This window comes from Podarcis filfolensis, assembly GCF_964270895.1.
Source record: "Podarcis filfolensis genome assembly, chromosome: 12".
Lineage (NCBI taxonomy): Eukaryota > Metazoa > Chordata > Lepidosauria > Squamata > Lacertidae > Podarcis > Podarcis filfolensis.
This window is the reverse complement of record NC_139614.1, coordinates 5,451,831-5,479,298: the sequence shown is the minus strand read 5'-3', so window position 1 is coordinate 5,479,298 and position 27,468 is coordinate 5,451,831. Positions and strand designations below refer to the sequence as shown.

At 43.2% G+C, this 27,468-nt stretch overlaps 1 protein-coding gene across 6 annotated transcripts in view; it reads right to left on the bottom strand.

Moving 5' to 3' along the window:
• The window catches only part of LOC310745426 (amphiphysin-like), a 95,367-nt gene that overhangs the window by 15,585 nt on the left and 52,314 nt on the right, over nucleotides 1-27,468 (bottom strand). For 4 of the 6 annotated variants that reach the window (XM_083577991.1, XM_083577994.1, XM_083577992.1 and 1 more), the window contains exons 4-15: nucleotides 23,703-23,797; nucleotides 15,840-15,935; nucleotides 13,428-13,535; nucleotides 13,300-13,323; nucleotides 12,087-12,172; nucleotides 11,174-11,249; nucleotides 10,565-10,647; nucleotides 7,319-7,460; nucleotides 5,473-5,601; nucleotides 4,498-4,605; nucleotides 1,709-1,732; nucleotides 7-30 (exon numbers count right to left, since the gene is read on the bottom strand). In XM_083577991.1, coding sequence (XP_083434117.1) covers nucleotides 7-30; nucleotides 1,709-1,732; nucleotides 4,498-4,605; nucleotides 5,473-5,601; nucleotides 7,319-7,460; nucleotides 10,565-10,647; nucleotides 11,174-11,249; nucleotides 12,087-12,172; nucleotides 13,300-13,323; nucleotides 13,428-13,535; nucleotides 15,840-15,935; nucleotides 23,703-23,797 — 995 coding nt within the window. The remainder of the gene's footprint in view (nucleotides 1-6; nucleotides 31-1,708; nucleotides 1,733-4,497; nucleotides 4,606-5,472; nucleotides 5,602-7,318; nucleotides 7,461-10,564; nucleotides 10,648-11,173; nucleotides 11,250-12,086; nucleotides 12,173-13,299; nucleotides 13,324-13,427; nucleotides 13,536-15,839; nucleotides 15,936-23,702; nucleotides 23,798-27,468) is intronic. The other 2 variants (XM_083577993.1, XM_083577996.1) reach the window with 1 other exon arrangement.

Here is a 27,468-nt window from a genome sequence, read left to right as displayed (position 1 = left end):
GCTTACCGGCTGCACCAGTTCATTGCTTGTCTGTACAGAAGAAAACCAAATCAATAAAACGAGGATTGAGTGGCTGTCCTTCTGATTCTGTGTTATGCCACACTCCCCATGGCAGCCATTTTGTGTTATGCCATGCCCACTGCATGGTAGCCATTTTATGAGTGACACCCCCAGCACTCTCTCAAAATTCAAAACGTGCCCACTAATCCAAAAAGGTTGCCAGCCCCTGCCGTATGGTATAGCAATGATAGGAACTGCTGCCACGCACCCAGTGCTCCTATTTGTAGGTGATCAGGGTCCTCAACAATCTTGGGGGTTCCCTTTTGGGGTGTCCTAGTTTTTTACTTTTTGAAATATGGCAACCCTAATATAGCATAGCACACCTGGTTTGAGTCAAGCCCCATTCCATCTCAAATCTCACTGGGTAACCCAAACCAATTTTTATCTCTCAGCCTCCCAGGACTTTTTCTGAGGATAAAATGAAATCGTTCTAAGGATTTTCTCATGAGAAGCTTCAAGAGAGAAATTTCACTTCCCACGAGGTACACCACATTTCATGCCACATTCCATGCCAGTAATTACCATCCTAACCATATAAAAAGACCAGTTTTATACAGCCAAATCCATGCACTACAACTAAATTTGAATGGGTCCACATGGTTGTGATTTGTAACACTAGACAAACTAAGACAAATTTTCCTTGGGTTCTTCGTAAAGAAGGTTCATTCAGAATTGTTCAAAGCCAGGACTTAATAAGTCCAAGAAAATAATCAGACTGAGTTTCAGATTCTACAGCACTAATATGGCTGAAGTAATCGCTGCATTTACTGCAGGGGGAGTACGGCAGGGGGAGAAGACACACAAAATGGTGGGGAGCCTCAGTTCCCACACACCACTCAGTTTTTCTGGGTTTTCCCCCTATTTGTTTCTGAAAAATTGGGGAGAGGGGGAAATGGGGGGGGGGGTGAGAAAAAAACAGGATTTGCTCTTGGTCCCGTCCCCCCCGGCCTTCACATCTCTGGAAAGATCATTAATGTGCAGGTGGAAGTTATTAACCTTTCCAAACCAATTCTGGAGAAACGGTTTCTTTTTTTAAGCAGGGATGCTTTCTTTTCCCTAGTAAATAATACTACACGTTTGCTACCATAGGCCAATTACAGATATCTCATCCCACTATGTGAAGACAATTTCAAAGCTTCTGGGTATGTAGAAACGCAGGCACAGAAAACCTCTCAGGAAGATCCAACATCACATCAGCAGGTCTGTTAGAACCCTTCCTTCCTCCCCTCCTCCTGCCCTTCAATCTCCTCCAAAGGGCCCCCCAAGTCCTCTGGAGCAGATTTGGGGTGCAAACAAGTGGGCGGAGGAGGCGGCAGGAGGGAGGGGAAAAGGTAAGTCCTATTTGTGCAAGCAAAAGTCCATTGTTCAAGCAGGACACCAGAGCAGAATGGCACCCTTGGTCTTTCCTCCTCAAATCTAGCAACATTCTTTATTTCACATAACTGCATTTTCGCCAAGTCATCCTGTTACTCGTTTATATCCCCTCCTCTGTCTCCCTCTGCTGTCAAAATTTAGACTACAAACTCCTCAGGGCTGAAACCCGTCCTTTCTTCTCATGCAGATACATAAAGCGCCTTGCATACTAATGGCACCATAGTAATGAACAACAATAAAAACACAACATGCAAAGATAAAGAAACCAACCTACCGTCCATAAATCCCAGGGAAGCGTCTGAGAACAGGGGAAAGAAGGACAGTGTTGAAAACCTCATTTGTACACCCTGTTATGTGCTGCAAAGCATAATTAGACAGTAGCATGGTTATTCATGTGCTCCATAGAGTTCAGCATAGCATTCTCTTCTGGGAGGGGGCAGTATGTTTATAAGGCATTTCACAAATTTCTATTTGCTTGGTTCACTGAGTTCAGAGCACCAGGAAAAACAGATTCAGACTCTACTTTTTTAAGGCATGATTCTGCGGGAAGTGAAGCCCTATGGGAATAGTCACCGCTCAAGAACAACTGCAGAACTTAGTGCCAGTTCATAACATTACATTTTAAGGTATACGCCAAGATGTTTCAAGCTTTGATAAAAAATGTAATACAATTAGCACCCATTGCCACATGCTGGATCACACAGACACACCCCAGGAGCTATGATCAACAGCAAGGCAGCTGTACAATAATGCTGTGTTGTGTTTTTAATATTCGGTTGGGAGCTGCCCAGAGTGGCTGGGGAAACCCAGCCAGATGGGTGGGGTATAAATCATCATCATCATCATCATCATCATCATCATCATCATTATTGCAATGTGTGAAATGATCCTCAATCCTTAGTATACGGGGCTTCCCAAAGATCAAAAACAGGATTTCAACAGGCAACAACATATTGCCACAGCAAATTATTTAGGCAAATTATTTAGGCAATTATTGATTGTCTATTTCCAAATTTGCAGGACTGCATAGGTATGCTGAGACACACAAGGGAAGCACAAGCAAATCCTGTAAATGATTGGCAGAATTGCCAACTACTAGACGTGCCACGCAAGACCCGTTCTCCATTTATAAGACCTCAGTTGTTTAGTGTGGCAGCTCCTACACTTTGGGAACACTCTGGCTGCTGAGATCAAGCAGGTGCCATCACTGTATTCTTTTTGGTGCCTGCTAAAAACATTCCTGTTCAGACAAGCCTGCTTCAAAAGATGGGGCAATTTTAATCTGTTTTTAGTAGTATTTCAACTTTTGTATTCTTAAAGTAGGGTTGACAATTTTTTCCAATTTTACTGTTTTTATCTTTTTGTAAACTGCCTTGAGGGGCTCTTTTTTTACAATCAAGAGGTGTATAAAACCTTATGAAATAAACAAATAAATTGTGACATAGTCTATTCCATTTTCTTTATGTACTAAAAACCCGCCTGCCTACACAACTGTACTATCAGACAGAAGCTTCTCTTTGCAGTTTGTTGCAAAGCATCCCGAGTTGATTCTCAGTTTCTTAAAATAGTCCTTCACTGACTCACAAGCAAAACGGCAACTTGGATCACATCAAACAATTTTCTGATGTGCAAAAAAGGGCAACACAGTACAATAAATTTTGACTTGTTCAGGCTTCTCAAGTTCAAGGCCTTCGATTTCTTCTCCTCTGCTCATGCATCTTATGTAAATAGGTCCTCTATATGGCCTGAGCTCAGGATCTCTTAAGGACAGTCTTTTCCTGTCTCAGCCTGTCTGCTCCTTAAGATCTTCAGGGCAGGTTCTTCTCAATGGAAGTGGAGGAGCCGGTGATTGTCATGGAGGAGAGGGGCCTTCTTTGTGACTTTGTCTAAACTACAGATAACAAATTTGTTCTTCAGGAATTTCGATAACTGTTTTCCAAAGCCATCTCCATGTGCAGAGTTTTAAATATTAAAATATCATCCATCATGTCCATCCTCTGCACTTCATAAGGATGAAAATGTGTTTGAAAAATATGAGACACTCAGCTGTCAAATGCACTTTAATCAATATCTGTCTGTCAACTCCTGTGAATGTCCAACTGTTCAAGGAGGAGTTCTAATGCTCTAATAACAGACAAGATTACTAGGGGAACTGGAATATCAGCACTGGAGTTTACTTCAAACTCTCTGTCAAAGACTAAAGACATATACTGGAAAACAGGAGAAATTTTCTTTGTCAGGAGGAGGGAGCAGGGGCAAAATAGCAAGCAAGATATAAAGAGAAAAAAAGGAGAGAGAATTCTGTCTCAGGAATATGAAGTTCTGGTATTGTAAAGCTGTTTAAATACAGAAGAGTATTAAATACAGAAGAGTTTTGTAGAAAATCAGATGGATCATTTTTACTAGGAATAATATAGACCCATCCACATGGACAGAGAAAAATACAGTAGTAACACTCATTTCAATTATGCTCTATAAGACTCAGTTTTTCCCTCCTAAAAAGTAAGGGGAAATGTGTGTGCATCTTATGGAGCGAATGCAGGCTGCGCAGCTATCCCAGAAGCCAGAACAGCAAGAGGGATTGCTGCTTTCACCGCGCAGCGATCCCTCTTGCTGTTCTGGCTTCTGAGATTCAGAATTTTTTTTTTCTTGTTTTCCTCCTCCAAAAACTAGGTGCGTCTTATGGTCTGGTGCGTCTTATAGAGCGAAAAACACGGCATTCATTGTGAGATCTGCAAAGTAGCTATGGCAAATTGACATTGTCATGAAGTACAGTCAGCAAGATCTGCGAACATGCGGTTTGCACATTCCTTTAGAGATCATTCTAAGACGCAGTTTATATGCTATCCAGAGGAGCACAATTGCTCCCTCAACATTGTTACTCCCATGCCACACCCGGTCTCTGCCAATAAGTTTGGGCCAGATTACGTGGTCGCATATTTCCCAAATTCCACATTTTCTTGGTGCCTTCATGGAACTGTGGTGCATCCACAACCCTGATTATGGGGTGGATGGCTTCATAACTGTACATATTTTAAAAAACATTTCATACGAAAAACCTACCTGAGACATTGGTGAATGGGTTACCACAGTAGCTGCTGCATCAGGTTTAAATGGATCGAAGTCTAGGTCTAACAAAGACTCTTCTTTTTTAGCTTCAGGAACTTCATTCTGTTAAGGCGGGGTAAAACACTGAACAACCACATCTTTACAATTTTTTAAAATTTTAAACACATTTATTCAAAAGTTACAATTCAGCTTTGTCCACTGCCATAATACCACAGAACGATTACCCAATCCTCAATCCCTCAACCACCTCTTTACAAACTATGCTTTATTGCCACCTCTCCCTCAAATGCAAGTTTACTGCTTGCATTTACAAACTGCTTTTGTATGAAAAGTATCCACAATAATGAAGATTATGTAAAACAAAATTGATAGTATAAGGAACTTAGCACGTTAGACTGTGGGCTGATCCACACTTGCCTTTCCTCCGCTCTTTTCACACTTTAAAGATCCGTGCCAAGTGGCCCATATTTTTGCCCCAGAGCTTTCTCTGCGAAAACCTGCTCTTTAGTGCTCTACTGGAGCAAACAGCAGTCTCTGGAAAAACAGAATTGATGTTTGCTCCGGTTGAGCACTAAAGAGCAGATTTTTTGTGGGGAAAGCTCTGGAGCAACAAATAGCATGCTCAGAGCTTTGAAGCGTGGACTTGTGCCTGGAAAGAGCAGAGTAAAAAGCAAGTGTGGCTAAGTCCTGAGGCCAAATACTTTTTCTGAGCACCTGAAGAGGTTCTCGAGGACTTTTAAGCAATACTTCTCTTTCCTGTTACACAGCTGCTATGGAATCAACTCTGCAACCACTCCCAATCACATCTAGAGGGCCACAGGTTCTCCATCAGCCAAGAAATACACAGATCAACTCATTAACTCACAGCCTCAGGATTGCTGTGGGGATAAACAGGGACTATCCCAGAGACTATAACTGGGAGAGGTGTCCTGAAGCTGTTAAGGAACAGCTTTTGAGGCCCTGACTCACCTGTGAAGGAGTTGTCACATTTATTTCTGGAACAAAATTGTCATCAAATAAGCTGATGATATTCTCCTGCTGCAGTTCTTTTGTCGGTGTGAGTTTAGGTAGCGGTGGAACTGGGGGTCCTTTCCTCAGCTAAACAAAAAAACAATCACATTAGGAAGGGTAATCTTTAAGGCAAAGACTGAGATAATTTGTGGCAGGGATAAAATAAACACAAATCTGTCAACGTTTCAAGCCTGGGACTGATCAGCCCTGCCTCATTTTGACTATGACACCACCAAATATTCTAAAACCAAGTAGGCAAGGGGGCACCAACTTTTTGAATTGCACAGGGCACTGCTGAAACTTGAGAGCTCCAAGCCCAGCACTGGGAAGTAGAACCGTAGGCAGAATCAATGAAAATCACCTCCCACGTTCCATTTGCAGAAGGCCCTGCAAAACTGAAGGCCCTTGCATTCATGGAATGGGCCCTTGCACAGACAAGAAGCCACCGCTGGATCCCGCTTCCTGATTTTCTACATCAGGAATGAATTGCCCATGGCCCCTCCCAATGCAGTTGAAATCCCTAACCAAAGTGGTCAGTGGTCAGAATTGATGAGAGTTGCAGTCCAGCAACATCCGGAGGACCAATTCTCATCACTGTTCTACACACCACCCAGTATGATCATTCAGTGTAGAAAAATACACTAATCTCCAAGTAGCTGAACACATGACGTGACAATTTACTTCTTTAAAGCATATCTAAAGGCATCAAAATCCCATAAAAATATTACTGCTTGAGGGTGACAGCCTCTAAACTGTAAAATAATGACCAATCAAAGTCAATGACAATGTTTGACGCGAGGAGAGGAAAACAACGCTAGCATATTTTGCATACTCTCTAGATCTGGGCAGGTCAGAACATTATTATAAATTCCAGCTGGTTGTCCGTGCTCAAGCCAGAATCTCTCCAGCTGCAATGAGCATGCTGTGCTGACACATTTCTTCCAAAGTAGCGGAGAGCCACTGACAAAAGAAATCAAATCACATTTACCCTGCAGGAAAGGAAATTATATTCCTTTTATACCAAGAGGATAAAAATAGCCATAGTAAATCCACTGTTTGGATTGAAGCCAGATGCAGTTGGCAGCTTTCAGACGTTTCACCATAGTAATTGTAATGGGGTAACAGTCCTTTTCTTTGTAATGCGATTGAAACGTTTTAGATTTCCTTTGATTTTAAAAAATGAATAAATACCCCCCAAAGTAACCAGATGTCCTTTGGCACGTTGCAGTACGGAGGGGTAAGAAAGAGATGGGCAGATCTCACTATCTCCTCTCCTTTCGACCATCCCTCACTGCTGCCAGCACAACTATGCCAGCTTCCTTTTCTTCCTGTTTGGGCAGGGCAATTTTTCCCAAAATGGTGCCGGTGTCATCATGAGGCTTCTCTGGAGCAGCAACACCAGCACCTTGCTCAAGATGGCGCTGTCCTTGAGAAACCTTATCAGGTCCTCTAGGAACACTGGTCCCATCAAAAAGGTTCTTCCCTGACTAGCAAAGGAAGTGGAAGAGCAAAGGGTCAACAAACATAGCTACCACCAGTTGGGGGCTGAGGATGGGGGACAAATGGAGAACAAAGGCAGGTAAGTGATGGGAGTCAGATTTCTAACTCTCATTTCAGGAAGTGATAAGACAAGGGCTCCCTCTGGACCCTCCTTTCCACACCAATATTTAGGTTCTAGTAATTCTGATGAAAATTAGCTGGTTGTTAACGCCAAGCTTTTAGAAGAACTGGCTAATTTCATTGCTTTTGGCTGGGTTATCCCCTGCCCCCTTTTGGTATTTCATCTTAATTCTGTTCCTACTACCTGTGAGGGAGATTTAGGCCGTGCTGGTGCTGGAGAAGGAGGAGCAGCCAATGTATGATTGGGACTTGCTTCAGGGCTATGCAGAGGGGACTCCTCTTCAGGCGGTGATGGAGTTTTTGCAATGCGGAGAGGACCTGAATCGCTAATAGAATGCAAACCAATATTTTATAAAACATACAATACTGTCGTTTCAACATATTGAATTGCTTTTTGGCTCCCACAAGACACACCCATGAAGTGTGCATGGTTCCATCTACAATGTGTACATTTGGTTCCTTATGTGATAGTACGATGGATTAAATCCTGGGATACCAATCCTATGTTTGTCTAGAGATGTATAAGATCTCTGTTTTCCAGAATTCTGAAAATTCTCATTTGTTAGAATTTTGTGTGTGTTCTCCCAGCTCATTTGTTATCTCTTTAGGACCCAAAACTGTATCTGAAAATGAGAACTAAAGTTATTTCCGAACGTCTTCAACTATCACCACCCTCACTACTAATTCCATCCACACTCATCTAGCAAGCGAAGGGCTTGGGGATGGAAGGGTGTGGCCTGAGAGCCTTGCGCAGAGGTGTGCTAACTAAGAGAGGAGACAGAGGGAGAAATTGGTCTTCTTTCCTTTTTTTATAATAATTTTTATTAATTTTCCAACACAAATAAACCATCATATCAAAATTTCCACAAATTTGGTTCTGTTTGGACTTCCTTCAGCTTCTCTGACAATCATCCATATTTACTTCTCAGTTACGCATTTCTTCTGTTTATATTGCCATTAAACTTCCCTCCCACTTCTATTTCTTTTTAACAATATATCTCAACTTTCACAGTGCTTCTTGAAACCCCACTAGCGTTGTTTGCACATCACACTTTTTTTCAGATATTCAACAAATTTCCCCCAGTCCTCGATGAACTTTTGGTCTCGAAGATATCTAATTTTCCCAGTTAATCTGTCCAGTTCTGCATAATCTGTCAGAAATTGGTCTTCTTTTCTTTCACAAGTGAGAGACAAAAAATCCTCACATCTTTTCCAGGCCCTCTGTGCTTCTGAGAGGACTGGATGGAGAGGTGGCCGCCTTGTTTCCTTTACAGGAAGCACTGACAACGGAAACAGGTGTTTCTTCCACTGTATCCGCCCTTCACCAAAGCTTCACGCAAGTCTGGCAAGCCCTTGTCTCCTTCAAAACCAGGGCTGGATGGAGTTGGGGTCTTTTCTTACTGACAGGGCCTTTTGCAGAGAAGATCGTGCCTCTCCCTTCAATCTTTTAGGAAGCATGGGAGAGTTAAGGGAGGGACAGGATCTTATGTCACTTCTGCAGATGCCTTCATGTCTCAACAAGGGACATCTTATATAAAAGCTATTTAAACCGTTGAGCCAGATCCTATGTGACTACAGTTCTGTTGTCTAAATTGATGCGGCTAAAGAACAGAAATTATGGAGCCCAACATCTAAGAAACATTGTGCAATCTAACATCTAAGATCTATGATCTGTGAAAACTATAATGTTGTATTTTGAAGAAGCATACAGCTAATGCATTCTATAAGCATCCTACTCAGTAAGCCAACACATGGGCTTCAGCACTTCTGTGGAAAACTAAAATAACACATGATTGACCAGGCCTCAATCATGTTCTCTATACTAAATCAAAGTAAGATTATTCATAAGCTACGAGACACCTTAAGTGTTCACTCACCACCTCTTTCTGTGGAAATATTTTTTTCAAAAAGAAAGGATGAGATATTAAAACATTCTTTCCTTTCTATTCTATTTCTCTATTCTATTTCACCGAAGCTACAGTTCTGTAGGGCTATGCTGAATGTTCTCCAGAGAACATTGTTGGTGCAAAAGCTGGCTTTTGGAGGCAGGTGCAGTAGCTGCCTGAATCTACTCATCCACCCTCCAATTTACATTTATTCATGCATTTTTGCTATGATTCAACATCGCTACACACAGTGGCGGAGGAACCCTCTCCGGCACCTGGGGTGGGGCAGCCTTTACGGAGTGCGCATGTGAGGCATCCCGCACAAGAGCAGTCCGTACAGAATACCGCACATGCACACTCTGTACGGGCTGCCGCTCATGCACAGTGACCACATGGGCTGCCGCTTGCACGGCAGCTGTATGGGCTGCCTCTCGCATGGCGACCATACGGAGTGTGCACACGCAGCAGCCCGTATGGTCGCCGTGCAAGAGGTAGCCCATACGGACGCCCGTACGGACTGCGCACGCCCTCGGCCACTCTACTGCTGGGGGGAAGCAGGGGCCATCTTGTCACCCCCCCCCCCCGAGTGGCACCCAGGGCAGACCACCCCCCTTCCTATGCCCCTGGCTACACAACTGCTGCTCTGGCACAATCTATCTTGTTTAATCAACCTTCTTCCTGGCTATTTGATCCCATCCAATCAGGACTCATGAAGATGGTGCCATGATATCACATCCATTTCACAAAGCCAGTTCAGAACGAGGGCAGAAAGCCTTCGAAGGCAGCTGCACTGTAAATACTAAGGCGCCCTTTCACACAGTGTGAAAAATATTTACGAAATGCTCTCTCCTCATTTTGGCTCAACTTGAACATTTTCTAATCGTCTGCAGCTGCCTGCGCCACAGTTAATACTATCATGGTAAACTTGCAAGCACTGTGTAGATACAGAAAGTACTTATCAAGTTCGTACAGCCACAGTTCAGAGGCTGCATGAAACTATACGGGGATGTGCAAAGAACTGAGCATTGGAACAAAACTTGCAGACACAGGAGACCGAAAGGTCCCCCCCTCATCTGATAAAGTGCAAGGAGTTGTGCCAAGCTCCAACTACAGCTCCAGCCAACGCCATCCAGCATGGGCAATGGCCAGGGATGATGGGAGTTGTCATCTATCAGCAGCTGGAGAGCCACAGATTTCCTGTTTGTTACCCACACATTCTTTGAATGACTCATTAGGACTAAGGGCTCCCTTCAGTCAAGGAACATGGTGGGTGACAAAGGTTGCATTACTGAAGGTGAACACCTGATCTGTTTCTGATGTAACACTACGTAATTGACTGCAGCCATAGCTCTGCCAACAACTAAAGTCTGCTTCCAACCTAAAATAGGGATTGAGGCAAAACCAGGGGAAACACTCGTGTTCAATTAAAAAAAAGAAGTTTCACAAACTTTGATTAATCTTGTACTGTCAAAAGTTACTGGTTGTATTATTGGATGAATGTGGTTCAGGTCATGCACAATGCAGTTTGATAGACAATATTTTACCTGGGTGCTCCAAGAATGGTGAAGGCCTTGTCTGCATGTTGCTCTCCCAACTTTGACATCACCTCATAGAGTTTGTGGCATAGCTGAAGGGACAAAAACAGTTGTCATTTTATAACAGCTACTTTAGGTAGGGTGGGGAGAATAAACTAAAAATCAGATATTTGTTCTACTATGCGACTAAGCTTAGTCACCCTTTTTAAAAAAATAGGATATTATCACAGTGACACACAACACACATAGAGTGCAAGGCATCACACTTAATAGTGAAGATGTGTGTTGCAAATAGTCTTGGGGTTACCCCGGGGCCAATTATCCTAAACCCTTGCTTCTAAAAGCTCTGTCATTTCATTACCACAAGTTCATCAGGGGGCTCTCAACTTAACAAAGCAAACTTAAGCAGTAGACAGTGGGAAGCCATTAAAAATAATTACTGCATCATGCTAGTTTCATTCACTAATGTTAATCATAGTAAAAAGCAACCATTTTTGTAACAGAAAGGAAAGAGGAAGCAGGAAAAAGATTGCATGTGTGCATCTTGGCACCTGCATTTTTAACCTACTTCAAAGGTGTCTGTTGCTTTTCTTCCACAGTGCATTCATTATTACTCACCAAAGCTATTTCTTTGTGAAATTTGGCTTCAAGGCTGGAGATATTTTTGAATGTGTTCACATAAAAGCCAACTCGTCTAAAAGGAGATGACAAGGTAAAAAATGAAAAGGTTGTAAAGAGAAAGAAAAAAGAATGAAATGTATTTTTTTGTCCAATGCTGTTTCCTCCTATGGCTTTGAAAGTTTCCTACGCCTTTGCAAAAGTATGCTCTATTCTCATATGTACAGTATCCAATTTGGAAATGTAAAAAGGGACCATCTAGATATAACATATACATGGCAACAGATCTCCCCCATCCCCAAGTTTCCATTGTGCTGCGACTTAAGGTAAACCTCCTTGAAATACAACCCCAGCACCGCTTATCAATGGTGAACCCCACACCAGAGTGACAATGCACCATGGACTGAATGTCAGTGATGGAAAAATGCAAGCCCAAAGTTGCCCATAGGTGCACCATTCGTAACATATGTATGCTGGATCAAAGAGGGAAATCAGGTCTATGACGCATCGACTATGCTGTGGATTTGCATCTTTGGTGGATTTCCTCTAGGTTCAAGTGAGGAGCATATAAACATTCAATTTTGTCTAGGAGTTTCATTTTTGGATCAAACATGCTGCATGTCTGCTAACTGGAAAAAAACCACTGCTGCAATAACTGGTTGTGTTTACTGAAGCTACATTAAAGTCTCATTAAAGCAGGCATCCCCAACCTGCGGCCCTCCAGATGTTTTGGCCGACAACTCTCATGATCCCTAGCTAACAGGACCAGTGGTCAGGGATGATGGGAATTGTAGTCTCAAAACATCTGGAAGGCCGAAGGTTGGGGATGCCTGCATTAAAGCATTACAAAGCCTTAGTTCTCTGGGCTTCCATGAAAAGTTGAAGGACACAAAGCATCATCTGCTATAGCTACCTTGACCATAAAGATGGCAGCTCTTCTTGCAAATCAATGTTGAAATCTTCAAACACTTTCTGTGCTTTCTGAAACTCTTCCTCTGCCTAGAAAGAAAATCAAACAGATTGGCACAAATTGGTGCAAAAACAAAAGGGCACTGGGTGAAAAAGCAAACAAGTCAATTTCTGGGTGGGTTCTCCTCTGGGCTGGTAATCTTTTAAGGACAGCTGGGAAGTTGGCAGGCAGGCAAGAAATGCCTTCAACTGAGGAACCAGGTCAGAATCAGCAGCTTGACAGATGAGGTGGAACTTTCTTGGACCCTTGTATCATTTGACCTTTATATGGCAGCTGCAGTACTGCCTTATAGTATAGCCATCTAGTGAAGTGCAGCAGAAAGGAGGCAACAGTTGCCTCTATTGGAAAGGTGCCATACAGATACAGAGAGTAATGGTCGAACTATAGGAGACATTAATTGTTACCACTGGGACCTTCTCTCCCAATGCATAGACCAGCTTTAGGGCGCCTGTGGGGGTGGTGGAAGATGACTGAACAACACCTCCTCACAGTCCTAATGTTGCTGAGTCCCACCAGCTACAAACTTGATCCTGACTGCTGCCAAGTCCCCAGCATAAGACACCTCCTGCCTATGGGCTGTATCCAACTAGGTTCTACTCAAAGCAGACTCACTGAAATTAATGGACCAATTACTTCCAATGGGTCTACTCTGACTAATTATGCGTTTCTGCTTCAAGGATGTCAACTAGTTTAAACCTTATTGCCTTTGTCCACAAGCCTATATATATATATGTCCACAAGCCTATATATATATATATGGCAATTTCACACACTCGTATAATGAAGTGATGGCAGGATTTATCACACATGGCACATATCAAGAGGTATGACATCTCAGTAGCGAGAAAGGGTTGCCAGTGTCACTCCAGGAGATTATGCCCATAGCCAGCGAAGGGTCAGGAGAATCCCCCAACCCCTTCTACCCCTCTGGGCCACATGGTGCATAAAACCATTTGCACTGCACTGGAGAAGGGGAAAGCACATAAGCCAACACTGGGAACACCAATCTGGCCCTAGGGAAGGCCAGCCTTGTCTCTCTAGGCTGGTAAAAGCTCTATGTAAAAGTCTTAGCTCTAGGTCATGACATGGTATGCCAACCATCCACAGCAGTCCAGCACATTCTAGATAAAGCCCATGTTTGTTTGTTTTTGCCTACCCTTTTGTTCTGTGGAGTTTGTAGCTTGGGCATTAAAAGAGAAAGAAAGAAGATTTAGCAAGCACTTCTCAAGGAGCAACTTCATACAGAAATTCTGCTGCTGGTTAGAATTTAAAGGCACATCTTACCTTGGAAATCCTGCCTTCGTCTTTTCTCTTTGAACTCTGCAAGGCTTCCAAATGATGTCTTGCACTGTCATAGTCCACTAGCTTTCTGCTCCGCTTTGCAATACGATTCTACAAACAGTGATACCCAATCAAAACTCGCTGTTCTCCTTATGCATCCGCGTAGTTTTTGCGATTTTGAAATGTTCAGTCTTTTTCAAAAAACATTTATATCTTTTTCACCTATCACTTAAGAACTAAGCTTCACCTACATTCTTGTTTTTAAACTCAGATACTGCTGGTAAAATAAAATGCATAGCTTTCTTTCGTCAACGTTTTAAAGGCTGAATTTCTAAATTTCACATCAGATTCACTCAAAGGCATTCTAGAACATACTGCCACAAAACTTATTTAAAACTTCAAAGAGCTAACTTGAGCCTAATCTTGTGCTATGTAGATTAATCAACAAAGTGAATATTCTGTCAAAGTCAATAGATTTAGATGGCTCCTCTGCACTAAGCAATAACAATCAAATCCCATTTTGACATATGTTTGTGGCTTAGTTAATTAATACAGTAGCCTGACATCAGCCCCAGTTGGGCCTCTCATTAAAGAGATCAGGATTCTGCCTGGAATCTGTTTTCCACAAATAGGCCATTACCTGCTACAATAAGGTATTATCAGTAGGACCCTTCTACAGAGAGAGAAAAAAATCAATACAGCAATACAGAGAGAAATACAGAAAAGTATAAAACAGAAATAAGCAGAAGAGATTAGAAAACAATTCCCCCCCCAAAAAAAGCCCCGGCACCATGTTGGGAGCAGGGGGAAAGCAGGTTTTCAACTGTCAGCAAACAGAGAGTAAAGGTCTTTAATTTGCAGCATTTTCCACATTCTCTAAACTTACAGCCTGGGTTCGATAAGGAGACTTCACAGGAAAGACAAGGCACACAACAAAGGGAAACAAAACTCCACGTATACCAATCCATACGGCAAATGCTAACATTGATGTCACACAGATGTCAAACACATGAGAAATGTATTTTCTAGTACAGTGGTACCTCTGGTTACAAACTTTGTTCTTTCCAGAGGTCCATTCTTAAGCTGAAACCATTCTTATCCTGAGACGCGCTTTCACTAATGGAGCCTCCCACTGCACACGCGCCTCTGGCGCACGATTTCCGTTTGCATCCAGGAGCAAAGTTCGCAACCAGGAGCAGCTACTTCCAGGTTAGCGGAGGTCGCAACCTGAAGCGTTCATAACCAGAGGTACCACTGTACCAAAACTAGTTCCATGAAAGTCCTTCAGGAAAACTTTGAAAATGAACTAAAAATTTTGCTAATGCAGATGGGACTTTCACACCAGCCCTGCCTGCACTATGAGATGAAGTGTCCAAGAGTACTACTCTACATAGGGCAGTGCTATGTTTGAAGTCTTATTTGGAGGGGTTTTCCATTTGAAGGGCTGTCTGGTCCAAATCTGGTTAAAAATAAGGAAGGGAGGAGATCAGAGGCCTTGAATTTCCTCTCAATAGCACCTGGAGAGCAGACAGAGCGTGCCCATAGCTCACCTGGTCACACACTGACTTCCCTGCTACAGGGAGATGTATTGTATTTCCATGTAAATTACAGCAATTAGTTTCAAATTTAATGAAAAAGGTTGTCCTTTTTTGGTGATATGTAAGCTGTCACCATACTTTGATATCAATTTCCAAGCCCCCATCCATGGGCCCAATGGTGAGATCACTCTCAGCAGGGGCCTCACACTTTTGCGAGTGTGGAAATTCTACTTCAAATGAATTACATATGGCCTTTAAATAGGCTTAAAAGACCCACTTGTTTAGAACAGCCCATGTTGTTGTTGGATAAAGAATGAGCATTTGTTGTATTACGCTGCCTTGTGAGCTTTGACCCTTTAAAAAAGCGCTGCCTAAAATACGTTAAATAAAATAAAAATAATGAACAAGCATTGCTTGATAGACCTGAATAACTGAAGAGATATGGGGGGGGGCTAATCATGTATCACCTTTCACAACAGCTTTCCAAAGATGAGCCTGTATGTTATCCAGATTACGGCATGCCACAAATATAACAAAACTACCCCAGGTATCTACAGCTTTGACCCAGATCAATTTTTAGTTTTTATGGCTTGAATAACAACCATGAGCTGCTTAGAACTGGCTCACAGGGGCAGAAAAGTAGGAATACTGTTACATGTGTTGGATGCACAGTGTTTTCTTCCACCCCTTTTTGACATGGAAGGCTCACAGGAAGGAAATATGTGCGTGGTTGCGGATATATGGGGATCTGACCGATGCTCATGTTATGTTGTATTTGTAGTGGTGGATATGCACACAGCTGCAGACATTCCTTCCTCAACTACAATACTGCTATTGTCAACCATGTGAACTAGCCCACGTGGAGACCTTACAGTACCTTTATATCAGGAAACTGTCCCAGATATGTGTCCAAGGTCAACAACGACCCGTCGACGAGCTTTTGGTGGAAATCTTCCCAAAGTACATCACATTTCTGTAGAGAGGGAAGAAACAGGGTGAGAATACAACAGAAAGCAATTGACACCAGTAACCCAAATAAGAATGTTAATACTGGAGGGAAAGGACATTAAAAAATCAAATACATCCTTAGTCGCTTTGGATTTCATGGAATGTATTTCTATTTCAGTGTATTTAAGATGCTCAAACTATACAGCATGCTTCACACACTGCTTTTTTCTTACATGTACTTGATGACAACATGGTCACAGAGGAGGCAAATATTGTACTTCAACATTTCCTACCTACCCCCTTTGCCGTGCATGGAACAAACATTCAAACTTGGTATTTATCTTGACTGGAGGAATTCTGCCCCAACCAGAATTCAGACTGGAAAGCGAGGTTCCAGTTGGATGGGCCCAGGACCCACCACATCCCAGCAGGTTCTGGTTCTGTCTCAGAAACAGCAGGCAAGGTGAAGTTTGAGGCCACCCCCAGACAGGCTGCAAAATCATTATGCTTTGCCTGCAAGCAATGGCTAGCCCAGATATCTCCATGCCTGTGAAGAAAGACTAATTTAGCCTTCCTGAATCCAGAGCCATGCTAGGTCACCCGTCTCTCAACATGTAGAACCGCTAGACCTTACTGTGCATGTCCAAGCTGCATTGTATTCTGACTTTCACAATATTAGCTGTGGTCAAATATCTGGAGAACCAAATAGTTCATCCCTAGTGCAACAAATTGTGTGTCCGTGCACATGGATGTGTACATGCATCTGTCTTTCTTTCCCACTTCTAGGATCCAATTTAATTAGAAACTAGATGATATAAAGTATGGCAGACCATTAATTTTCAACACTTACCTTAAAAGAAAAAATCAAATGCAAGATTAAAATTGCACTTCAGAACATTCTTTTTATCTATTTTTTCATAAGGATGTAGACATTCTCTGCTGTCACATCAGCAGATAAACAAGACAATTCTTTTGCATAAACTCTGCAGCTTAGTCCTTTGTGAAACCCTCAGGCGAAACATTCATTGGCGCTCTCACGTCCACAAGCCTGTTAGCACTGATGTGATGCACCAGAGACAACAGGGTGTGACATGGCAGATAAAAATAGCATTTTCAATTAAATTTAAAATTTGCAGATGCTGCTCAAATAAAAGGTCCTTTTCAAAATGCTGTCTAAAATTCAGCCTGTGACCCTCCTGGATTGCAACTGAGGAAAGACAAAGGAACGAATGGGTAATGGAATGAGATCGTGAAGGGTGGACAGTTTATCTGAAAGCGTAGCACCAGTAGGAAAGGAAGAGAATAGGTTTTGTTGTTGGCTGGATTGCAATGTGGGGACGCGGGTGGCGCTGTGGTTTAAACCGATCGAAAGGTTGGCAGTTCGAATCCCTGCGAAGGGGTAAGCTCCCATTGTTCGGTCCCAGCTCCTGCCAACCTAGTAGTTTGAAAGCACATCAAAGTGAAGTAGATAAATAAATTCTTCTTCAGAATTAGATAATAATTTTGCCCATAAAAAGAAAGAAATAATGCAATTGCTGTTCTGCAATCCTTCTACCCCCTTACGTTTTACAATCCTCCTTCTAATAGCGAACTCAGGTGGTGAGCGCTAGCAGGACTGTGGCTAAAACAGGGCCACTGAGAGCAAGAGAGAGGTATTAGCATTGTCCAGGGGAGCCCTGAAGGGACGCGGGTGGCGCTGTGGTCTAAACCACTGAGCCTTGGGCTTGCCGATCGGAAGGTCGGTGGTTCGAATCCCCGTGACAGGGTGAGCTCCCGTTGCTCGGTCCCAGCTCCTGCCCACCTAGCAGTTTGAAAGCACGTCAAAGTGAAGTAGATAAATAGGTACCGCTCCGGCGGGAAGGTAAACGGCGTTTCTGTGCGCTGCTCTGGTTCACCAGAAGTGACTTAGTCATGCTGGCCACATAACCCAGAAAAACTGTCTGCGGAAGCGGACAAACGCCGGCTCCCTCAGCCTGTAAAGCGAGATGAGCACCACAACCCCAGAGTCATTCACAACTGGACTTAACTGTCAGGGGTCCCTTTACCCTTTACCTTTTTTAGATTGCAATGTAAATTTACAACCCCAAATAGAAAAGGATAGTTTTTGAGGTAGAACCAAAAGGGCTCTATAGCACTGAAGGCAGGCAAGGGAAAAATGTGTTTGAGAACAGTAGCCTTTGGGTATAGAGTCTCAGATCTCGGATTCACAATCAAGCATCATCTGAGTATAATAATAAAATTTAGCATTCATTAGTGGTGTGCCGCTGCTCGCTCTGCCATTCCACCCACATGAAACCCTGCCCATCCCTTGCTAGCGTCTTTCTCCTGCCACACATTGCAAATTTTAAGCACCCTTTTCATTTTCTGCCCAATTATGAAGCCACTATCTCCTCTGTCCAGATCCTTTCATACCCATGCTTTCATTCATTCATCTTCAGACTCCACCTAGACTCCTCCCTTCTTGCAAACCTCTTTGCACCCCCATTTTCACCTTCACTCTCTGAGCACAAAGTGACTTGGCAGCAGGCTGAATATGGGGAGCAAAGGAGAGAAAAACAGGGGGTGATAAAACCAAGACTTTGTGCCTGTTCTACGGGATGGATGGTGATAAATACGATTAAGTAAAATATAAGGATTGTCCAGGAGACTCTGTAGGACGTTTATGTGATTCCTTCCAAGTGACCTTGATATTTGTTGTAGAGAAGACTACTTGTTTATTCAGGAAAAGGCATTCAGGCCTGTTAATTTACAGGGAACTTCCAAGATTTTGATTTATGTAGAACTTGTCTCTGTAAAATGATGGAAAACCACAGAGATTGGTGTTAATGTGCTCTGATCTAGTAATCGGTGCCACTCTGAGCACCACTGTGATTAAACATTGTACTGTAGTGGAATTTATTTCCTCAGCAACGATTAATAGATTGTAGTAATAACTCACGGCTGACAATTAAAGCAGGAGGCAGGCTCCAAATGAGCTGAACTCTGTGGCATCCGCCATCCACCATGGTCTTTGCTTATAGTAGAACCCACACCTCAAAGTTGCTAGAAAATAGACTTCAAGGTTACTGTTTGCATCAGGAATGCGGAGAAGGGAAGAGAGGAAATCAACATTGCTGTACTGCAGGGGCTCTTAATCTTTTACACAGTGAGGTGTGTTTTTCCCCCTCCTCCCTGTCTGCATAGGCTGGTTTTGGAAATTAAGATTTGTTCAGACCTTAGTGTGAGTGTACTGTAGTGGCCAAAAACATGAGAGCCAGTGTGGTGTAGTGGTTTGTGTTGGGCTAGGACAGGGGAGACCCAGGATCAAATCCCGCTCAGCCAGGAAGCTCACTGGGTGAACTTGGGACAGTGTTATTGGGAGGATAAAATGAGGGAACGGTGAGAACTGTGTATGGCACATTGAGCTCCTTGGAGGAAAGGAAGGTGTAGGAGTATAAATGTAACAAATTAAATGAATGAATGAATGTTGGGAAATCCCTTACAGTGGTACCTCGGGTTAAGAACTTAATTCGTTCCGGAGGTCCGTTCTTAACCTGAAACTGTTCTTAACCTGAAGCACCACTTTAGCTAATGGGGCCTCCTCCTGCTGCCGTGCCGCTGGAGCACGATTTCTGTTCTCATCCTGAAGCAAAGTTCTTAACCTGAAGCACTATTTCTGGCTTAGTGGAGTGTGTAACCTGAAGCGTATGTAACCCGAGGTACCACTGTATTCACATTTTATTCTTTTATAAATAGCAATTAGATCCTGTCTTCACTACAAGCAGCTCTGCCATTCATGGTTCTCCCTGACCAGTTTTGTCCTCATAACAACCCCAGACTTAGTCTGATAGTTTAACCATTACACAAACAGGCCTCTACTTTGAACTCCTTGGCTGCCCATAGCCCCAAGCTAATCTATCCCTCCAGCCTCATGTCTACAATATGGGAATAATAATAATAATAATTTTTATTTATACCCCGCCCTTCCCGGTTCAGAAAACCTGGCTCAGGGCGGCTAACAACAAATTTAAAACACTTATTTGATGCAACAAAAAACAGCATAAAATACAGTATAAAACGTGAATAACAATAAATTCAGAATTCAAAAATCAATTTAGGGGGGAAATCCATCCAACAAACTTTAGATGATCACCAGGGCTAGCTGGCTAAACTAGCCCTTTTTGGGCCAGCGAGGAGACCAGGGGAGAATTAGCTGTGGGATCCCAGAGTGGGTAATCTTCATAAAAAAGGGGAAAGGGGAGTCAATTGACCTATTGACTTTGCCTCTGTCTTCACACCAAGGAAAGCAGTGCCCAACCTGGTGATAACAGAATAAATGATGCAAGGAGGGAGCTGCAGTCCAAGATACGAAAAGAGGTGGTAAGGGAAAATTTAGCTACTTTGTTGTTGTTGTTTAGTCGTTTAGTCGTGTCCGACTCTTCGTGACCCCATGGACCAGAGCACGCCAGGCACCTCTGTCCTCCACTACCTCCCGCAGTTTAGTCAAACTCATGCTGGTAACCTCGAAAACACTATCCAACCATCTCATCCTCTGTCGCCCCCTTCTCCTTGTGCCCTCCATCTTTCCCAGCATCAGTGTCTTCTCCAGGGAGTCTTCTCTTCTCATGAGGTGGCCAAAGTACTGGAGCCTCAGCTTCACGATCTGTCCTTCCAGTGAGCACTCAGGGCTGATTTCATTAAGAATGGATGCATTTGATCTTCTTGCAGTCCATGGGACTCTCAAGAGTCTTCTCCAGACCATAATTCAAAAGCATCAATTCTTCGGCGATCAGCCTTCTTTATGGTCCAGCTCTCACTTCCATACATCACTACTGGGAAAACCATGGCTTTAACTATACGGACCTTTGTTGGCAAGGTGACGTCTCTACTTCTCAAGATGCTGTCTAGGCCTGTCATTGCCCTTCTCCCAAGAAGCAGGCGTCTTTTAATTTCGTGGCTGCTGTCACCATCTGCAGTGATCATGGAGCCCAAGAAAGTAAAATCTCTCACTGCCTCCATTTATTCCCCTTCTATTTGCCAGGAGGTGATGGGACCAGTGGCCATGATCTTCGTTTTTTTGATGTTGAGCTTCAGACCATATTTTGCACTCTCCTCTTTCACCCTCATTAAAAGGTTCTTTAATTCCTCCTCACTTTCTGCCATCAAGGTTATGTCATCTGCATATCTGAGGTTGTTGATATTTCTTCCGGCAATCTTAATTCCAGCTTGGGATTCATCCAGCCCAGCCTTTCGCATGATGTATTCTGCGTATAAATTAAATAAGCAGGGAGACAAAATACAGCCTTGTCGTACGCCTTTCCTAATTTTGAACCAATCAGTTGTTCCATATCCAGTTCTAACTGTAGCTTCTTGTCCCACATAGAGATTTCTCAGGAGACAGATGAGGTGATCAGGCACTCCCATTTCTTTAAGAACTTGCCATAGTTTGCTGTGGTCGACACAGTCAAAGGCTTTTGCATAGTCAATGAAGCAGAAGTAGATGTCTTTCTGGAACTCTCTAGCTTTCTCCATAATCCAGCGCATGTTTGCAATTTGGCCTCTGGTTCCTCTGCCTCTTCTAAATCCAGCTTGCACTTCTGGGAGTTCTCAATCCACATACTGTTTGAGCCTTCCTTGTAGAATTTTAAGCATAACCTTGCTAGCGTGTGAAATGAGTGCAATTGTGCGGTAGTTGGAGCATTCTTTGGCACTGCCCTTCTTTGGGATTGGGATGTAAACTGTTCTTCTCCAATCTTCTGGCCACTGCTGAGTTTTCCAAATTTGCTGGCATATTGAGTGTAGCACCTTAACAGCATCATCTTTTAAAATTTTAAATAGTTCAGCTGGAATACCATCACTACCACTGGCCTTGTTATTTGCAGTGCTTTCTAAGGCCCATTTGACTTCACTTTCCAGGATGTCTGGCTCAAGGTCAGCAACCACACTACCTGGGGTGTACGAGACATCCATATCTTTCTGGTATAATTCCTCTGTGTATTCTTGCCACCTCTTCTTGATGTCTTCTGCTTCTGTTAGGTCCTTACCACTTTTGTCCTTTATTATGGTAATCTTTGTACGAAATGTTCCTTTCATATCTCCAATTTTCTTGAACAGATCTCTGGTTCTTCCCATTCTGTTGTTTTCCTCTATTTGTTTGCACTGCTCGTTTAAGAAGGCCTTCTTGTCTCTCCTTGCTATTCTTTGGAAATCTGCATTCAATTTCCTGTATCTTTCACTATCTCCCTCGCATTTTGCTTGCCTTCTCTCCTCCGCTATTTGTAAGGCCTCGTTGGACAGCCACTTTGCTTTCTTGCATTTCCTTTTCATTGGGATGGTTTTCGTTGCTGCCTCCTGTACAATGTTACGAGCCTCCATCCATAGTTCTTCAGGCACTCTGTCCAGCAAATCTAAATCCTTAAACCTGTTCCTCACTTCCACTGTGTATTCATAAGGGATTTGACTTAGATTGTATCTTACCGGCCCAGTGGTTTTTCCTACTTTCTTCAGTTTAAGCTTGAATTTTGCTATAAGAAGCTGATGATCTGAGCCACAGTCAGCTCCAGGTCTTGTTTTTGCTGACTGTATAGAGCTTCTCCATCTTTGGCTGCAGAGAATATAATCAATCTGATTTCGATACTGCCCATCTGGTGATGTCCATGTGTAGAGACGTCTCTTGTGTTGTTGGAAAAGCGTGTTTGTGATGACCAGCTTGTTCTCTTGACAGAACTCTATTAGCCTTTGCCCTGCTTCGTTTTGATCTCCAAGGCCAAACTTGCCAGTTGTTCCTTTTATCTCTTGATTCCCTACTTTAGCATTCCAATCCCCTATAATGAGAAGAACATCCTTCTTTGGTGTCACTTCTATAAGGTCTTGTAAGTCTTCATAAAATTGGTCTATTTCAGTTTCTTCAGCACCAGTGGTTGGTGCATAAACTTGGATTAGCTACTTTAAATGAATTCAAATCTCCAGTGGTACTAATGGAGCCTCTATAATCTTTGAGAATTCTTAAACAACAGGTTAGGTCCCTGCAGACTGAAGGTGGGCAAATGTTGTCCCCATCTTCAAAAAGGAAGTACGGTAACTACCAACCAGTTAGCTTGATGTTGATACAAGGAAAGGTCTTAGAAGAGTTAATTAAACAGTTGGCCTGTGAGCACTTAGAAAAGGATGCTGTGATTACTAAGACCCAGCATACGTCTCTCAAAAACAAGTCACACCAAAACACCAAACAAATCTCTTTCTTCTTCTCCTTTTGATAGCGCTACAAACTTGGTGGATCAGGGGAATGCTGTGGACATAGTGTATCTTGATTTCAGTAAGGTTTTTGACGAAGTCCCCCATGGATTTGTACCTGGTTGACTGACCAAATCCAAAGAGTGCTTGCTAATGGTTTCTCATCATCTCACTAAACATCAGGAAGGACTTTCTGATGATAAGAGCTGTTTCACTGTGGGATGGACTCCTTCAGAAGGTGATGGACTCTCCCTCATTTGAGGTTTTTAAGCAGAGGTTGAATGGCCATCTGTCATGGATGCTTTAGTTGAGATTCCTGCATGGTAGGAGGTTGGACTAGATGACCCCCAGGGTCCCTTCCAACTCTATGATTCTATGAAAATGATTTTGCCCTACTGCAACTACCTAGATGTTGGGTTAGAACAGTTATTTTGGAAATGGGTGGGATCACCAACTATTATCTTGATTTCATTCATCATTAGGGATATTTTTCCTGGTATTTTATTATGTTGTTAGCCACCTTGGGGCTTTTCCTTACACAGAACGGTGGAGCTATAAGGTTAAATAAATAAATTCTTACCTCTCCAACCACTTTTACATCTTCCCGGCCATACCAGTCAGGCTCGTATACTTCATGTAGAGACTCTGTAAGTTTCTTTGAAGCTTCTTGCATGCCTGAAATTTATGAGCACAGAGAACCCATTGTTGACAACTGCTGATGTCACAAATGGACTATGATTTCATCTTAGCTTAGCAACTGCCATTGCTGTAGTCAACAAGTATGCAAATTTTGTATATATGAAATCAGGTTAAAGATCAACCTCTGATTATCATTCATTTATTTAAATCATCATCATTATCACAGCTGAACATAAATTTCTACTAAAATTAGCAATAGCTTAGTAAAAATAAACTGATGTGGGTTTTTTGTTTGTTCCCTCCCTAATCTTTAACATTTCTAGTGTATCTCTTTCGTCTTAAAAATGTCTCAAGAGAAAATGTGTCAGCTCTGATAAAAATTTCACTTCTTTTAAACAATCCCCCTCCCCCATTTTTACAGGAAACTTTACTGAATTTGATGTTTTGTGTGCCGTGAGTGTGGAGACTTCAGATGATCTCAAGACCTGGTTATAATCAGGGAGCAGAAATAGGGAACCAGGGTAACATCAATAGCCCTCCTTTTAACAGAACTAGAAAGGAATAGTTGGATAAATTATCTCAAAACCAACCCACTTCACCCCACAGGGCAGCCTTTGCCAAACTTGTGTCTTCCAGTGGTTGACAGCTTCCCTCAGCTCTAGGCATTGGCAGATGGGAATTGTTAGTCCAAAACACCTGCGAGGCACTCAGTTGGAAAAAGATGCCATAAGGTATTGTAGGGATAATGGCTGGCACAAAACAGAACTTAGGGTGGACCTACATCTTACAAAGGATATAGCAGGCATAGGCAAACTCGGCCCTCCAGATTTTTGGGACTACAACTCCCATCATCCCTAGCTAATAGGACCAGTGGTCAGGGATGATGGCAGTTGTAGTCCCAAAACATCTGGAGGTCTGAGTTTGCCTGTGCCTGGGATAAAGGTTTGGGCTTGGGAATCAGAGGTGGGAACACTGTTTCTCTTTTAGTGCTAATTTGAGGAGGGGGTGGCACATGCTGGGGGAAACCAGCAGCTTGAAAGGGCTGCTTTACCCTTCCCTAGGGTGCTGAGATGCAAAAGAGGCACCTCTCATAGTTCAACAGAAGAGGGAATGTCAGCAGCTATAGCTTGCATGACCTGCTGCACCTGCTGATATTTGCTCTCCTACGCAACTTCTAAAGGTGCAGAAAGCCTTGTCTTCTTTTTACTGGGTCTTGCACAGACTCCTTGAGGCTATGTCAAAATAAGTTCGTTCCCCATCCAGGTTCTAAACAAGTAATAAGGTAGCTGGGGGAGAAAAGGCCTTGAACAGAGTCATTTGTATGGGAAAACTGGCAAGCACAGGATTCTTTCCCATGCAAGGATTTGGGAACACGTGGTTGCTGAGTTAATGCATAGTTCCATCTTCACACGGTACACTTCAATGAAGGTTTAAGGAGGAAGTTTGGCATATGCCCCAGTTGCCCCCCACTAGTTACAACATTTCACTACTTTAGCATGGGGATGGGATAGAATGCCACCAATCAGAGTCTTTTTTATTCAGTTCGCCCTCACCTGCCCCTCCAACACAGACTGGGGGCTCACAGAATAAGCACAACATAAACTGGCATTGGGGGGGCCACTAGGTGGCGCATCGGAAGATGGCTGACAATAACATCTCTCCGACCCACACGAGGTAATTTGGAGGCTATGATGCTGGGATGCTGGATGCAATAATCCTATACACGACTGTGACATGTTTGGGAAAGTCTTGCTCTTAAGTTTCGCTCCTGCACACAATACTGCACAAACAGTACTAAGACATTCACTCACCAGTTCAGCTCACATTGAGTTGAGGAAAACATTGTACCTGACTTGTTCTTAATGCATAGTTGACCACATCTACGGATGAATGCTATATCAATCACTAGCAAAAGTTTAATTAGGAGGTCTTCATGCCTGTGTAATTCTGTGCACCCTTTCCCAGCCTTTAATCCACTGGTGATTAATGTAATCTTTGCTTTGTACTTGTGTTAACCAATCAGCAATAAGCACATATGTGGCAATGCTGTAATATTCAATAAAAGGGACTCCCCGAGACTTGCTCGAGAGATGCCTCCCAGATGACACTCGCTACCTGTCTGTCGTTATTTCAACCCAACATCTGGTGACCCCGACGTGACAGATCCCTCACACAGCCAAACCCCTGTACTTCACTCGACTGGAAAAGTCTCAGCGCGCTACTTCGTGAGTATGGGGGGGGGAAATTGACTAAATTCCAAAAAGAGCATGCCAAGGAGCTACTCTATCTCGTTAGACAGCGGGTGGCGGGTGTTCATATTTCTTTAAAAGAAATTGAACAATTGCTATGTGAGATTGCTTGCCAATGCCCTTCTTATCCAGAGGCTGGCTCTTTGGAGGTAGAAACTTGGCAAAAGATTGGAAAAACTCTTTTCGCAGAACCGAGGGCTCCGATTCATTGTCTGCTTACTTGGCAGAAGTGTGCAGACGCCGTCGCTAGATTAGGACCTCAGGCATCTCCGACGGCACCTGCTCTTTTGTCAGTTGCAGACAATCCCCCACCTTACCCCAAGATTTTACCTCCATTGCAACCTTGCCAGCCCCTCCCTACGCCTCAGCCCACATCCACCCCCCCATCCCTCCTTCGCCTGCCCCAGCCCCTGCGTGCTCTTCTACAGGAGCTGTGCGCGCCGCGCTTTCTTTAGCTAGGCAGAAAGGGCTCCTGTCCTTAGAGGAAGAGTCTGAATGGGCTGGGGAAATGCCATCTGCTTTCCCTATCTCCTATACCAACCCAGGAACTGCTCAACAACAGGTGTTGTACGAGGCACTTCCTTATTCTGTCATGAGGGAACTAAGGAGAGCCATTGCTGATTCTGGTTTAAAATCCTCCTATGTGATAGGGATGCTGGAGGGGATAGCAAGCGGTTACACAATGCTACCCCAAGATTGGAAAGATTTGATGCGCATGCTTTTATCTCCAGCGCAATATGTAGTTTTTGAAAGTGAATTTAAGCATAATGCAGCAGCCCTGGCTGATCCGCAGCATACAGCCAATCAACTCTTTGGTGCTGGTCCGTATGATAATATACCAGCCCAGGCGACACTAACACCTTTGCATTTCAGTCGCACCGCGACCTGTGTGCAACGCGCCTTTCGGAAAGTCCCTGTCTCAGGGCAACCACTGAGCTCCTTTGTTAATATTAAGCAACAACATTCGGAACCCTACCATCAATTTATAGATAGGTTGAAAGAATCAGTCACTAGGCAGGTTGATAACACTACAGCCCAAAATGAATTGATGAAAAAATTGGCTTTTGAAAATGCAAACACCGACTGCAAAAAGGCATTGCAGTCAGTTATACATCGCCCTAAATATGACCTGGCCGATATGATTCAAACTTGTGCAGAAATTGGAAGCCAGAGTCATGCGATGTCCTTGCTTGCCGGTGCCATCCAAGCTGGCAATAAGCCAACAGGCAATTGCTTCAACTGCAAGCGCCCAGGTCATTTTGCCAAACAATGCAGAGACCCTGGCGGATAATAGCCCCATCTTCGTCAAAAAAAGAAAAGTAAAGTGGGAAATGGAGATTTGTTTCTGTGTCTCATTTCCTGCCTTAATATAAATTCCATGATAGTGCTCGTTTTCAGTGTTTTGTTTTTGCCCCTCTCTGCTTCTGCTCCTAATAGCGGTGATTCCACACCAATTAA